General features: G+C 30.5%; 1 protein-coding gene and 1 long non-coding RNA gene across 2 annotated transcripts in view; both read right to left on the reverse strand.

Annotated features, from left to right (window-relative positions):
• Positions 1-3,045, reverse strand: part of LOC113370450 (high mobility group protein DSP1-like) — a 106,868-nt gene extending 103,823 nt beyond the window's left edge. The window contains exon 1 of the mRNA XM_026611118.1: positions 2,080-3,045. Coding sequence (XP_026466903.1) covers positions 2,080-2,523 — 444 coding nt within the window. The 5' untranslated portion in view covers positions 2,524-3,045. The remainder of the gene's footprint in view (positions 1-2,079) is intronic.
• A 3,922-nt stretch (positions 3,046-6,967) lies between these two features.
• On the reverse strand, positions 6,968-7,555 carry LOC113371661. Its single transcript, XR_003366647.1, has 3 exons — positions 7,467-7,555; positions 7,303-7,396; positions 6,968-7,015 (listed from the first exon to the last, which is right to left on the reverse strand). It is a non-coding gene; the product is annotated as an uncharacterized LOC113371661 (long non-coding RNA).
• Positions 7,556-16,187: the final 8,632 nt, after the last annotated feature.

Here is a 16,187-nt window from a genome sequence, read left to right on the forward strand (position 1 = left end):
ATTTTCTTCAATCGAGGAAAAAACAGGCCGTCCCCTTTCCATGGGTCTCTTCAACTTTTGGGAATAGGAAAAAGTCACACGGAGCCATATCTGGTGAATTTTTGCACTTTGCAACACTTTATTTCATTTTTTACGCAAAATTTAATACAAATTCTTTGACTTTTCAATTCTTCCATTGTAAAAATCGCCGAGCTCAGAAAAACACGTCGAACCTTAGCGACTACCACAGACAAAGTAAACAGTGAATATAGCTGAAAATTTCATCATACTTTAGGGGCATGTATACCAACACAATAAAAAAAAAATTTGACAATCAGACACTCCAGACCCGCGAAATTTAATTATTAGTAATTCCGGGTACTTTTTGAACACACCTCGTATATATATATATATATTAATTGTTTAATATGAACAAAACAGCACTCAGATTTGTTTAACACAACTTTATTTTATGATTACAGACGTTTCGAGACCATGGTGTGTCTCATCTTCAGTGTAATTTCAAAAACAGTTACTTATATACTATACATTCTTTAATAATTTATCTAAATTTTATTTAATTTTTGGTATACAAAAAACACCAACTATTCCTTGCAATGCTTGACACCGTACTAAAGAAACATATAACACTTACAGAAATATTCTAAACAAATTTGAAGTACTTATATAGATGGAGACAGAGAGGGTATCATTATAATGTAAACAAAAGGAGTGCTATCGCATACAAAAATCGATAAAAATGAAAAAACAAATTAATTTATTGAAAAGAATAAGATAAATGAAAAAATTTATAAATTATTAATGATGTTTATATAAGTGTTAAATTGTTTGGATTGTAATTGCTCTTATATTGGCCAGACCTGCCAGAACTTAGAAAAGAGACTCAGGCAACATGAATTACAATGTGAAAAAATAGATAACAAAAAATTTAAAAGTACACTTGTGGATCATGCTAATATCAACAACCATAAGTTTGATTTTGACAATCCCCAAATTTTATTCCATGAGAAAGACTTATTTAAACGGAGCATGGCAGAATCAATGTTAATAGTTCGGACTAACAATAGCATAAATCTAAGAACCGACACAAATATTTTACATGACACTTATATAAACATCATTAATAATTTATAAATTTTTTCATTTATCTTATTTTTCAATAAATTAATTTGTTTTTTCATTTTTATCGATTTTGTATGCGATAGCACTCCTTTTGTTTACATTATAATGATACCCTCTCTGTCTCCATCTATAAGTACTTCAAATTTGTTTAGAATATTTCTGTAAGTGTTTATGTGTTCTTTAGTACGGTGTCAAGCATTGCAAGGAATAGTTGGTGTTTTTTGTATACCAAAAATTAAATAAAATTTAAATAAATTATTAAAGAATGTGTATATATAAGTAACTGTTTTTGAAATTACACTGAAGATGAGACACACCATGGTCTCGAAACGTCTGTAATCATAAAATAAAGTTGTGTTAAACAAATCTGAGTGCTGTTTTGTTCATATTAAACAATTAATATTCGTTCCACTCATATCATAAAATTCTATATATATATATATATATATATATATATATATATATATATATATATATATATATATATACGTTTTTTCAATTTTAGTTTCATTAGAAGAGCAATTCAGAATCAAACGTCGAAGGACAAAAATCGTTTCTAAAAAGGACAAACCAGTCGGATTTCTTTAAGGAAGTTAATAATTATAAAGAAAATAATGATTATTATTGCATTTTCTTTGGAATTGTGCTGTATGATTATAAAGAGAAATTAGTAATTTATTAAATTGTGTTGTAAGTTCGACTACAATTTTAAGATGAGAACATAATAATGTCATAACTTTTATATTAATCTGTATGTAATCATTTGGGCTAATAAATGGACAAAGGAATCTACTAACTAGCAATAATTATGAATTTTAGAATATAAATGAAATATTACTTCCGAATTGTAACAATACTGATATCGTTTTTTTGTGAACAAAATGTCGAATAAATATAAAAATGTCCAAGTAGTAGTTTTAGAACTACAACATGAAGAAAAACTAAATTAAGAAATACCGTTGCCTGGGGTGCCTGCGCTCCTTGTATATTCTGTTGTTGTTGTTGTATAGCTATATCTACTGATCCCGGGTACCACCATTGTGCTGTGGAACCATCTCCTGGTCTCGAAACCATACCCAAACGATAGTCATACACATTTGACGATGCACTTGTTGTGGCTGGATTTTGGAAACTGCTCGCCATTTTGTATGAGAATAATTGTTGACCACCAACAGATGAGGCCGTAGTACTACTATGAGAAACAACTTGCTGCTGCTGTTGTTGCTGCTGCTGTTGTTGTTGCAATTGCTGTTGAACTTGTGCTACGGCCAATTGCTGTTGGTGATGTTGATTTAAAATATGCTGATGGTGTAACGTTTGTTGATCAGCGGAAGATATTGCGCCAGGCCACCAAACTGCATCTTCACGTCCGCTCCAGGAACCGCGATGCTGTTCCGACATTGCACTTGATTTAAATCACGATATTTATACACACAAATAGTTCTTATACACTTAAATTTTAATCGCATTAATTACCCAATTTATTAAATTGAAATGTATGAATAAATAAATCAGTTTTAAGCAAAACTATGGTTCACTTCGGTAAAAAAAATAATAATGTCAAACCGATCATTAATACTAAATTTATATACTACAACACCCAAATCTGTATCAATTAAAAAAGTATCATGCACATTCACTAATTCCCAAAAACGCACCCATTAAGCAAAATTGCGCGGGCTTTCTTACTGTAATTTTAGCATTAATCAACATCACAAAGTATTATACTAATAAATAGAACAAACTAGTAACACACAAGTTAAAAACAAACGCAAAACGCCGGCACAACAATTTAATATGATAAAAAATGCTTGTTGATATAACTGTAGAAAAACATTACAATTTTAAGCGACGCCGCGATCTCAAACACACTTTCGCATCCACGATGCCCTCCTCGAGTAGCACACGAAGTACCTCCCTACCGTATCGAACAAGTGCGAGCTGTAGCCGAGCGCTACCGGAGTCTACCAAAGTGCAGCGAATATCGCCGAATCGACCGGTCCGGGCGGTCAATAAGATGGTGAACAACACATTCCCAGGGTTATGGGACCCGCCTAAGGGGACACGAACATTCACTAACACTCGCGCATATAATGCTAAAGCAGCTGTGGGTGCGCGTTGCCGTATCGAAACACATTAATTGCCGTGCATGACTTTTGTGATACGTTTTTTTAATAACATATACTGGTATTATAATACTTAAATTTTTATTATTATTCGTAAATATTGACTAAACAATTATATATTAAACATACTAAATTAATGCGTACATCAACGCTCTTTTTATTGACGTAACATGTTTTTTTAACAGGACAAGCTCTTTAATAGTTATTACATTGTTAAAATTGTGTAAATATTTTCGAATAGACATATATACAGGGTGTCCCAGATCTTGACGTCAAGCGGAAACGGGGTGGTAGTATTGACCCTAACTGTCCTGAAAAAAATTATCTCACGTTTTTTGGAATTTATGAGCTTTTAAGTACTACCTAGAGCTTTTGCGAAATTAATTCATTTTTACTAATTAGGTGTTTGGGTATCAGTTATATTATTTACTTGAAATATGCCAACTGATTGATATTATTATGGTTATTAACACAAATATTGTCCAATTCATATTATTAAAAATTGAAATCTGTGTGCCCATAGTTGTTAATATGTATAAAAAATATTAGATAATATGCTTTGAGTCCGGCATCAACAGTCCGGAAGACCCGATAGTCCCGCATTTTTTCAAAATTTTGTTTTTCAAAAATGTGCCTTTATAGCAAATAAAAACGCTCGAAGGATATTAGAACGTTCGATGAGGTTCGGAATCATTTGGAAGGACTCGCTATTGTTCGGTAATCTAAGAGCTAGTAAACCTTTTGAATCACGGTGTTGTAAAGACTGTAAGACTAAACATTTTTGTCTAGTGATTCTTAACGTTTCAGCCCTGCGTATGATGGTAGTCCAGGAGTTTGAAACTTTAAAATATTACCGTACATTGAACTTGTTCCTGTAAGCTTGAAATTTTTATACTATGTAATTTATTCATTGAGAAGTTCAAAAATCAAATTGCCAGACGATTTCAATCTGCACAAGTACCTGCCAGACTCCAAATATATACTCTAAAATAAACTTTGTCCTTTAAGGTTAAAATTTATATATGTGTTTGTCTAAGAAGCGATTGTAAAAAGGTATATGCATTCTGGCTAGCATAAGCCCTTGCCAGACGAGTTGAAAGATTTTTAGCGAGACGGCGAATAATAGGCATTACATGAAAACTTACGACATCGATGCAAATTACATTATATAAAAATAGAAACTAGTGGTGCATGGCATCGTGCCTTATGGAAAATTGCTGGAACTTCCAACAATATTTTTTTTGATAAGATTAAATTTTTTGAAAAAATTAGTTTTTTAAGAAATTTTAAAATTTTGACAAAAAGTTACTTTTTTTGAAAAAAAAAGACTTTTTGAAAAAAAGTTTTCTTTTTTTAAATATTTTGGAAATTCTGAAATCGTGTCACCTTATCAATAGAAATCGAACGCTTTGAAAAAATTAGTTTTTTAAGAAATTTTAAAATTTTGACAAAAATTTACTTTTTTTGAAAAAAAGTTTTCTTTTTTGAAATATTTTGGAAATTCTGAAATTTTGTCTCCTTATCAATAGAAATCGAATGCTTTCTGAATAATTGAAATCGGTTGAACCGTGTTTCCGAAATCGTCGACAAAAATTTGTATCCGCACACACACGCACACGCACACACATAAACACACACACACGCATACATACATTTTTTCTAATGTATGCCAAAATGTTCAGAAACCTATGAAACGTAAAGATATGCAAAAATTTTCATTTTCGATTTTTTGTGATTTCTATAACGGAAGTTAATTCTGGTCAAAATTGGCTTAAACTATTACAATAAATATATATCAACATAAATTAATCATCATTATCAGATATAACGCTAATTATTTCTTCATCGCTATACGTCTCTCTATTGCTGATTTCATCCTTTCATAACCATACTGCCTTAATGACAAAATAAGATTACAAATATTCCAATTTTTCATGATTTGAAAATTTGAATATTATCGCTTATGTGTTGGTCAGTTCCATGCTAATTCATCAGCAATACAAGAATGTTGCGATATTATTAACTTCCCGTAGGTAAGTTATAGTAATGGACCGAAAATCGAAAATGAAAATGTTTGCATATCTCGTTTTGAAGGTTTCTGAACATTTTGGCGTACCTCACAATCAGATAAAATGGTGTGTGTGTGTTTTGTATGTCCGCATTATTTTGTCTCCTCTTTCGGGCGCACGGATTAACCGATTAGAATGGTTCAAAAAACATTCGATTCCTATTGATAGGGAGATGTGCTGATTAGTTTTGGCAAAAGCAGGTCCAGCCGTTACGGAGATACAGAGCAAAGAGTGCAGAAAACATTCACTTTGTAAATGATTCTTCACAATGATTGGGAGAAGAAGTTGTTAGGTTTTGTCAAAGGCAGGTTAGCCATTTTGAAGACTCTTCTTTTATCTATGGATACAGAGCTAAATGTTCAAAAAATGGCTGTTTTTGAGAGAACTAAGCACTAAGCATCCGATTTGAATGATTCAAAGAAATTTCTGCTTGTTTTTAACAAAATAATTGCTTTCGGAAAACAATTGTTCAAATTTTAATTTTGTAATTCAGTTTAATAATTCTTTTATAAATATTAGACAATGTTACAATATTTATGATAATCTATTTGAAAGCATTTAATAAGTTCAAGCAATTTGCCTTAAGGCACGATGCCACACACCACTAGTTTTAAAACTCGAAGAAGTACCATCTACAAAAATACTTTTTAACGAAAATCTTGTGAAGAACAAAATTATAACAAATAGTATCTTAACAAATCCGTTTTTATGACGTGTTCTAAGTGCAATATTAAGCTAGATATTAGAGATTAAATTTGTTCAAATTAAATTGAGGTATTCAAAGCCATCTAGCATCGTACTGTTGCATTTTAAACATTCCAATGAAACATGATTTTATATTACTAACATTGTAAGTTTTATATTGCTAAGTAAGGCGTTTCTAAACAATTTCTAAGGAATCAAAATATAATAATTTATTTTCAATGTGTAAGAAGGATGTATTGTTTGAATGCTATAGACAATGAGGTAATATAAAAACAATAAACTCCAAATATAATAATAATTATATATATATATAATAATAACTATATATATTATATAATTTATATTAACAATATTAGTTTGATCATATCTTGTCAATGCAATAGGACTGAAAGTTTTATTAGCTTTAATCCATGGTCTTTCGACTTATATAGTAATTACGAACTCCAGTTAATCGGATACTGATTACGTTTCAAGTTTTTCAGATCCTTTTTGAATTCTGGATTTAATGTATAACGGGAATTAAAAATACTGATCCTGAGCATATACAAAAATTTTAAATTTCTGCGAAAATATAATAACCCAGACAACACAAGACATCCTGGAAAACGTCCACAGGATATCCACGCGCGGACATTCATTGTCCCTGCGATAGCCTTACGGATATCCCGCTTATCCTGATCTTATCCGAAACATGTTAATATGTCGCACCTATGGACGTTCTGTAGGATATCCCGCGCGGGATATTCCGGACATGAATAGGATATAATTATGGAATTGTTTTTTACTTTTTAGATGAAAAATAAATTTGGATTAAAAATAAAATAAAAAGAACACAATTTCACAAAGTAAACTTTTATTACAAAATAACAAAATCCTGAGATAATTTTATAACAAAATTTAATATATACAACTTTAACTCAAAATAACTTATTTACAATATTAAAAATATAATTAATTCGGCATTCAATCCTAGTTCATGGTTGATTTTCTCTCCTGAAATAGAAAACAAATGAATAAATGCATATATATGTATATATATGAGTAAGTTCTTTAGAGCGATACATGAATCAAAATAGACAGAGATTTATAAAATAATCTCTAATTCCAAATATATCGACACAATTTGATGTCATTACGAGTGAATATTAAACTTGGTTTTTTACATCTAAAAATGTGTACTCAGCACAAATTTTGCACTAACATTGATACAACTAACCAGTCAATTATCATGATTTTTTTGTAAATAGGAAAAACATATAGTACACATCTCACAAAAATACCTTGTATAATATTTATTGGCACGTCGCAGCCAGCTTTTTGCAGCCTCTGAAACAGTAAACTATGTCTCATGCGGCAAATTTTTCAAAGCAATTCCTGGAATTAATTATATATTAGTTTAATTCATAATTTACAACACATCATAAGTATAAGATATATAAATTACCTGTGATGACATCGCAAGGCACTAGATCACAAAATTTATTTTTGCCCTTTCCTCGTCCCTAGCAAAATTCTTTGTCCAAACCATCATCAAAAATGGATTTCATAGATGGACTCTGATGGCTAAATACAGAATATAAAGAGAAAGTTTGTTTAGTATATGATAAAGTTAACAAATAAAAATAAATCTATATAAACTTTTGATTACCAATTGTATTTTGATATCTTTGCTCAGAAGAATAGCCTCCATAAGTTGAAGCTCCTCCAACAAACATAGTGGAGAGCATTTCTTCTTTGTTAATTCTCTTTCAAACACAGCATTTGATGCAAAATTAGGCATGGCTGCTGGATAAGCTGGCAGGGTAGAAATGTCAGCATTAAATTAAAAATTCTATTTGTACTAGTAACATAGTATTTCAAATAACAGTATACATAAAGCTTTAATTACCATCGTTTATATCTGCCCCCCCTTTCAATATGTTGCTGCAATATTTATAACACACGCGAACATATAATTATATAGACCACATAACATTTCCACTATTATTACTCAATTTTAGAGTATTTTGATAAATAATATTAATTATTTATAACACACGCTCATATAATTATATAAAACAAATAAAATTTCCACTATTATTACTCAATTACTCAAAAACTATGACATATAGCGTCTATTGATAACGCGTAAACCTTAAAGGACGCTCCATGCCTACAGCCTACAGCCGACGCGACGGCGAAGAGAAAGGGACAAACATATACGTTTAGAGGTCTCAAGCCGTGCGCGTATGAGATCGACATGTCGTGAACCGTTCGTTATACCTGCTCGAGTCCTTTGGTTTTGAGACGTCCCGTTGCATATTCATAGGATATTCATAGGATATCGCGATATTAGGAGATTGTGAGGACAAGTGGGACATTCCCTGGCATGTCTTGTGCTGTCTGGGAAGTGTTTCATCTTTGATCTGCTTTATCAAAAGTTTTAAGTAACATTTCATAAAATAAAGTAAATTTAATAAAAATTATATATGGAGGGTAGGGCGGGGCACAAAGCTCTAATTTGACTTTGAGCAAATGAAAATTATATTGTGTAAACCAAGCAATTTTATCACAACAAATAACACATATCAAAGAACAATTATCTGACTATGTTTAGTAAAAACTGCCAGCTATTTCATCATTGTAGAAATGTGTTGATTTTCAAAAGTTTTTTTTTCTTGTTTAATTTAAATAATTAAATTGCGTATAGTCAAAATTTATATTAAGGTATTATCTCATGAACTAAATCACAGTGCTTGCAACCCAAAAAACTAACAGCAAAAGAAATACTTTTGATATGGATTTTCAAAGACTACCGTTTATCTCTCAATAGCAATGTCGTAAGAATCAAGGTAACGGCTGGTTATACATCTGTTTCGCTCTACTTTCAAATATTGTTGTTGAACAATGCTTACCTTTACTGGTTTTTGAGATATCGGTGGTGGACCATTTTTACCCCGGACCTTTATATATTACTATCTATTCTTCGATAAATTCATAGCAAATTTTGTCAGTTTATTATTCAAAATTAGTGAAAAATAACCATTAATGAATTGAAACCTAAAATACAAATCGTTTTTGAGAGAGGTTTTGGAGTATCCGATTTAAATAATCTAAAAAACATTCAATTTGTAATGATTTGGTGAAGAGGAATAGTTTTTGGCAAAAGCCATTTCAAATATACAGAGCTAAATGCGCAAAAATCGCAGTTTTTGAGAGAACTAAGCGTCCGGTTGAATGATTCAAAGAACTTTCTGCTTGTTTCAACAAAATATTTGCTTTTGGAAAAAATAAAATTTTGTTTCATTTTTTTAGACTTTTAAAAAAAAATTTTTATGTATATCGAAAATACTTCAGATTTAATTTTAATTCTTGCTTAAGTTCTAAAGCTCACTTATTCAGTTGAAATAATTTTAACTTTTAAAGAAATAAGGTTTCTGAACATTTTGACATAACTTAGAAAAAATGATGTGTGTGTGTGTGTGTGTGTGTGCGTGTACGCAAGTACGTTCGGATAAATTTTCGTCGACGATTTTGGGAACACGGATCAACCGATTTGAATAATTCAAAAGACATTCGATTGTATTGATAAGGAGACGTACTGATTAGTTTTCGGTGAAGGCAGGTCTAGCCGTTCCGAAGATACGGGGCAAAAAGTGCTGAAAGCGATAACTCAGTTTTTAAGAGAACGGAGAGTCCGATTTGAATAATTCAAAAAACATTTTATTTGTATTGACTAAATGAAGAACTGTTCAAATTTTTTGAAAGGCAGGTCCAACGACTTCGGAGATCTAGTAAAAAAAGTAAAAAAATGAGCCATTTGGCGGTCAAAAATGAACATCAGACATATGCACATCAAATTATCAGATATTTTATAGAGATTTTAACAATAAGTATAAATTTTGTTTACATTCCTATGAGTTCCGTACCAATGTTTACGCGTTAGACGGCGACGCGGCGCTTACGCGCTTTGATATTTTGTCTTTATGCAGTTAAAGCAGTACGATTGCTTTGAAAAGAAGTTCAGAATTTTCAAAATATTTCAAAATAAATTATTTAAGATAGAATGATTTAATATGGTTCGAAATTCTATTAAAAGTTTCAAATCATTGATCAACTTTTATTGATTACTAGCTGACCCGGCAAACGTTGTTTTGCTAAGTATAAGGTATTTCTAAACAATTTCTAAAGAATAAAAAAAAGAATACTTTATTTTAGGAGTGTAAGGATGTGTAGATTGAATGGTATAGACAATGAGGTATTATAAACACAATAAACTCCAAAGTCTACTTGTATAATAATAAATTATGTAATTCATAATAACAATATTCATACAAAGTTTGTCCATACTTTGTTAATACAATCAAACTGGAAGTTTACACTTTCTACAAAAAATGGTATAATTCAATCCAAGTTTTTTTTAGTCTTTAGCCGCGGTCAGTGTTCAGTTGTTCATTTTTGCCCCACACAGATGTGAGTTTTTAAAGTGGTTATATAAAGAAAACTGTTGAATCTCACTCAAAATTAACATTACATTTCATAAAACAATAAAATAGAGTATAGTTAAAATTTATATTAAGGTCTCGTGAACTAAATCACAGTGCTCACAACCCAAAAAACTAACAACAAAAGGAAATACTTTTGTTATGGATTTTCAAAAATTAATGTTTATCTCCCGATAGCAAAGTCATAAGAATCAAGGTTATAGCTGGTTCTACATCTTTTCCCCTGTACTTTCAAATATTGTTGTTGAACAATGCTAAACTTTACTGGTTTTTGAGATATTGGTGGTGGATCTTATTAACCCAGTGAATCTTCATATATTACTATCCATTCTTCAATAAAATCATAGAAATTTTTTTCAGTTTACTTTCTATTCTTCAAAATTAGTGGAAAATAATCATCAGTGTGTATTATATTTACATTGCATTATCCAATGATTATTGAAGTTTTTCATCTTTTTCAATTTGTAGAGTGATTTAATAAAACATGAACGATACCTGACTGTGTCTAAATGCATAATTTTGACATATCGTTTGGAAGGAATTTTTTCAAAATTGTAGGACATCAGTGAATCATTTTTCTGCTATACTTATTCAAAGAACTTGTAATTTTGTGCAATGACATTTTTACATGTGTGTGTTCCAAAGTTATATTATCAACCGAATTTTCTTATTTAAGTAGTGGTCTGTTATCTGGAATAAGTTATTCGACAAAATGTCCCCTTTGATCCATTCCAAATTTAGGTTTTTAATTTAAATAATCTAAATAAAATAATGACATAATCTAGAAAATGTTTTATAAATACTAATGAATATAAAATTATGCAACTAAGACTGGCCCAGTTCGTACAGCCATTTTAACGTTTTACCCCGAATTGTTATATAGCTATATAAAACAGACATTTCTTCCTTATGAATTTGCTTGTTTTGTTTATTTTGATTTTCCTCTTTTGCAACCTTGTATCCAAATTAGTGGCATCTTTGTTATTACCATGACTTGTATATAGTATGCTCAGGAAGTAATGTTGATAACAGCATTAGTATCTGAACAACATAAGGAAAAATCTGTAAAATAATTATTATTACCATGTTGAATATGTTTACCTATTTTAATTTTTTCATTGCAAATTGTAATGGTGGAAAAAGTTCTTTCTATGCATTAGAAGGCCTATTTGGATGATGAAATAATGTAATATAATGTAAGTTGTATTGCTGATACCTTCCATTTTTCTGTCATATTTGTTGCTTTCTGTAAACTGTGACATTTGTCAAACCCTAAAAATATAAATGTCATGGACCATATAACTACAAAGGGATCGTTCAAGTATTACGTAAGCAGATTTACTACAATTATTTACCCCCCCCTCCCCTTTGTCAGCAAAAGTAAGCAAAAGTTCATACCAAAAAAAAGCAAAATAAGCAAATCAATAACCCCCCCGCACCCCTATAGTGCTTACGTAATACTTGAACGACCCCAAAACTCATTCTAATATAGTAATGAAGAATTTGTATTGTAAATAGATTGTACTGTAAATATTTGTAATGACTTCTTCCATATCTATTTAAACTGTACTTATGTTGATGTCACATAACATAATGTGAGCTTTATAAGCTTTTCAAACAACTTTGTTTCCGAAGATCTTGTACTTGTATGTACAAATGATTGAGATTTTTATGAATATGATTTCTAATGGTCTATGGTGTCCCCTTCGATGAATTCCAAATTTAGCATCTCAATTTAAATAACCTAAATGCAATAATAATATAATTCATAAAACATTTTGGTAACACATTAATCACAATTGTAATGAAAAATTTTTAATGTAAATAGATTGTACTGTATATATTCGAAATGATTACTTCCATATCTATTTAAACAGTACTTATGTGGATGTCAAATAATATAATGTGAGCTTTATAAGCAATTTTCAAACAACTTTGTTTCCGAAGATCTTGTACTTGTATGTACACATAATTGAGATTTTTATGAATATGATTTCTAAAATTACTATCTGTGTTATAATCCAATTTTCTTATTCATATCGCTGTCTATTATAACTTGCAATAAGTGATTAGACAGAAAATGTCTATGGTGTCCCCCTTCGATGAATTCCAAATTTAGGATCTCAATTTGAATAACCTATATGCAATAATAATATAATTCATAAAATGTTTTGGTAACACATTATTCACATTGAACCAATAAGTACTTGCACAGCACAGCGTTTGAAACAAAATTATTTATTTATTTTTTCATAATCAAGCCTTAATCAATAATAATAGTATTATTTCAAGCTGTTGATAAAAGAATATAAATACTTAGGCAGTGAGCAACGCTTGAGAATTAAATAAAAACCTCATATAAAATCAAAATAAGCATTCTTATTAACATTTAAAAATATATAAATAATTAAATTTTAAAATTAAAAGAATAACACATAATCTGTTCCAACTTGACAACCATCCATTTGACATATGGGTAATATTCATCTGTCATTTGAAAATTATCTGTCATTGTAAATTTTGTTTTAATAAAGAGTTCATCTCAATTATGCTTTTTATTCCTTTGTTTAAAAAAAATTGTTCAAGTATTCCCAAGTGTAGAAACCTATTTTTAAGGAAGAAACAAGTACTGGTGAAATTAAAACTATGTTTTATCCACTTCGAATATCAATCAAAAGCATGTTTGTAGCTCGAAACTACATTACAAAATTGAATAAAATCTCTTCATTTATACCGCATTTCAACAGATTAGTTTAAGATTAATTGACATCCTAATATTAACCTTATCTATACGTCAAACAGTAAAGCCGGCCGCAGACGTGTAACTGTATGCATGTGCAACTGAATGGATGCGCAACCAGGCGTATTTTCACAGTGCCCACCATAGATAAGTAAACATAAATAGATCGCTATTTGAGGCCATTTGACATTACCATAGATAAGTAAACATAAATAGATCGCTATCTGAGGCCATTTGACATTACCGTCATTTTAATATTTTTAGCGATCTGAAGAAGGCAGCACTTGTTCAGTATATGAATCAACCGCTGGTATTATTCCTAGATATGGTTCGCATACGTAATTCAAAATAAGAAAACCTAAATAATTTCTTATATTGGAAATGAGAAAAAAAAACATACGAAGTACAAAATATATTTTCAAATATATCACAAACATTTTTACATAACAATTAAAATTTTTATAAATGTAATAATCAATATATACATAATAATAAGTATTATAATTTTACAATTATAAGTAACTAAAAAAAGTATTCACAATGGTATGATAAATTTACAAGGAACAATCAATATGAATTAATATATAGCAACTACACAGAGATTATGTAGAAGCATTTACAATAAAATGTTAAACTTAAAAATAACGATCAATATGAATTACTTAATGATCAATAATAATTAACAACTAGACAAAGATTGTGTAGAAGCATTTACAATAAAATGTTAAACTTAAAAGTAACGATCAATATGAATTACTTAATGATCAATAATATATAACAACTAGACAGAAATATTGTAAAAGTTTTCATAAGTATAATGAATTTACACAAACTGACTAATATTAATTTCTTAATGACTAATATTAATATATTCAAAAGAGAAGAAAAAAGTATAGAGTCTAAGTATGTAGTATATAGAGTATATACTAAAGATAATGGAATAGTATAATTAGAAGAAATGACAAATAATGAACAAATTTAAAAAGTTAAATCCTACAGACATAAAATATATATATTGATATCAAAATTGATAGAAAACTAAATTCCAAGAATTAAAATTCATTCATGAGTCATGCTTCTTTAACATTAACTTTGCATTTGATAGTTATTTTGCTTTCAATCAATCATTAATAAAAATGCATTCTACAATATCTTGAAATTCTTATGATTCGATTGTGTCAATAGAACAGTGCAGCAGTCCTTTCGACTGGAATGTTAAAAATTGCAATTTATACCTTAAATTATTGCATTGTTTGTCTATCCGTCTTAACTCCCTCAACATATAATGGATGTGCTATACATTTTACATGCCCTCGGAATGAAGACACTCCTATCCTTAGTCACTAGATTCTGCTGCAATTTGTATCCCCAAGAACATCTAATAAACATAACATGTTGTAATATAATATCAAGTCGTAATAGCATATAGTATTAAAATATTCAGAATTATTATTACCTTTTCCACTGGAGATGCAGAGTGTTCTCCTGGTCATTATAGACATGAGAACTATTCTGTGAAATATAATTGGACATTTCTAATTTGTTCACTTGCATTTTTATATTATTTCTGAAGTTACCACAAGTTGGTGCGTTACATTTTTCCATATTAAATATCACATAAATGCTTACTTTAATACAATGAATTACAGAAGCAACAACATCGAACCACAAACTTTAATACAAAATGGCGATGGCGAGAAAATCTAAGCGAGTAATTTTGACGTTTATTGAAACTAGTAGCGACATCTTTTTTTCGCTAAAAATAGTAGTTCGGAGATAACTCCCCATGGTGCCCACAGACGGCTCAAGTTTATGTTCAAGTCATAGATAAAAGAAGAGTATATAGATCGCTCTCTCGGGGCATATTTCGTTGCCACGTTAACTGCTGCGTGTCAACTTGCCGGGGTTAGTTCGAGCTGCACTCCCTTGGTGCGCGCGCGTCGACCGTAGAACGGGTGCGTACAAAAAATACTATAGAAATGCACGAATATTTAGACCGTTTGAATTCAAAATTTAAAACCAATGAAATTAAATTTTAAAAAGCATTTATTTTTCACATAATATTTACATACATTATTACAAAAGATGCCATTCACATTCAGCTAAGCACAAAAAGTATAGAAATGTATATATATATATTATAATATTGTATGTCTGTCATTTGAATATAACGGCCAAGAGTGTTTATCCTGACGTGTATGTGCTCTATGGTGTGTCATATGTAGAGTGTCTGATCCCTTACGGAACAGAAGTATGTATCTGTGTGCGAGTCGGAGTCTGGCGGTAACTAGAGTGTTGAACAGTTCGGCGTTGTGTTAATTTGGTGAATTATTAAATGTATTTGTATGAAGTAAAAGGTGTTTTATTAATTAATTAATGCTAGAGTAAAGCTAGCTTAAAGCTCAGAAGTGGGATTGGATCAAAACGTGGAGAATTTTATTAGAGAACATTATTGGTGTGGATTATTGAAATAGGCGATTTCAATAATCTTTTTGTTTGGAGTGCCCGTGTTATTAGTCAGGCGGATTATAATTACGGGGTGCGATAGAAAGCAAGGTGTGCTTCGCTATCGTACAAGTGCGGATGTTATTTTGTAAGTTTTGTAGTTTTGTGTGTGTTTGTGTGTTGTGTTGTGTGCTAAAGTGAGGTTAACACGTGGGTACCAAAATAAAAACAGAGTGGAGAGAAAATATCAAAAGCAGAGCGTAATATTGACGTTGGCGAGTCGCGGAGCTGCGATGTGTGTAATTAAAACTGGAGCGAAATTAAGCGGAGATTGAAAAAAATAAGAGGAGATGGTTACTGGTGGTGGTGCTGAGAGTTGGGTGCCCGAAGCCTAAGTGCTAACTGACGGACTTGATTCTTATTAGAAGGCGACAAAAACGAGAGCATCTCGAGCAGCGAGTTGGCGACGATAAGATCGTTCGCGATGCGATCGAGT

The sequence above is a fragment of the Ctenocephalides felis genome, unplaced genomic scaffold, assembly GCF_003426905.1.
Source record: "Ctenocephalides felis isolate EL2017-DRISC unplaced genomic scaffold, ASM342690v1 CF-g0.4_SCAFFOLD_01492, whole genome shotgun sequence".
NCBI lineage: Eukaryota > Metazoa > Arthropoda > Insecta > Siphonaptera > Pulicidae > Ctenocephalides > Ctenocephalides felis.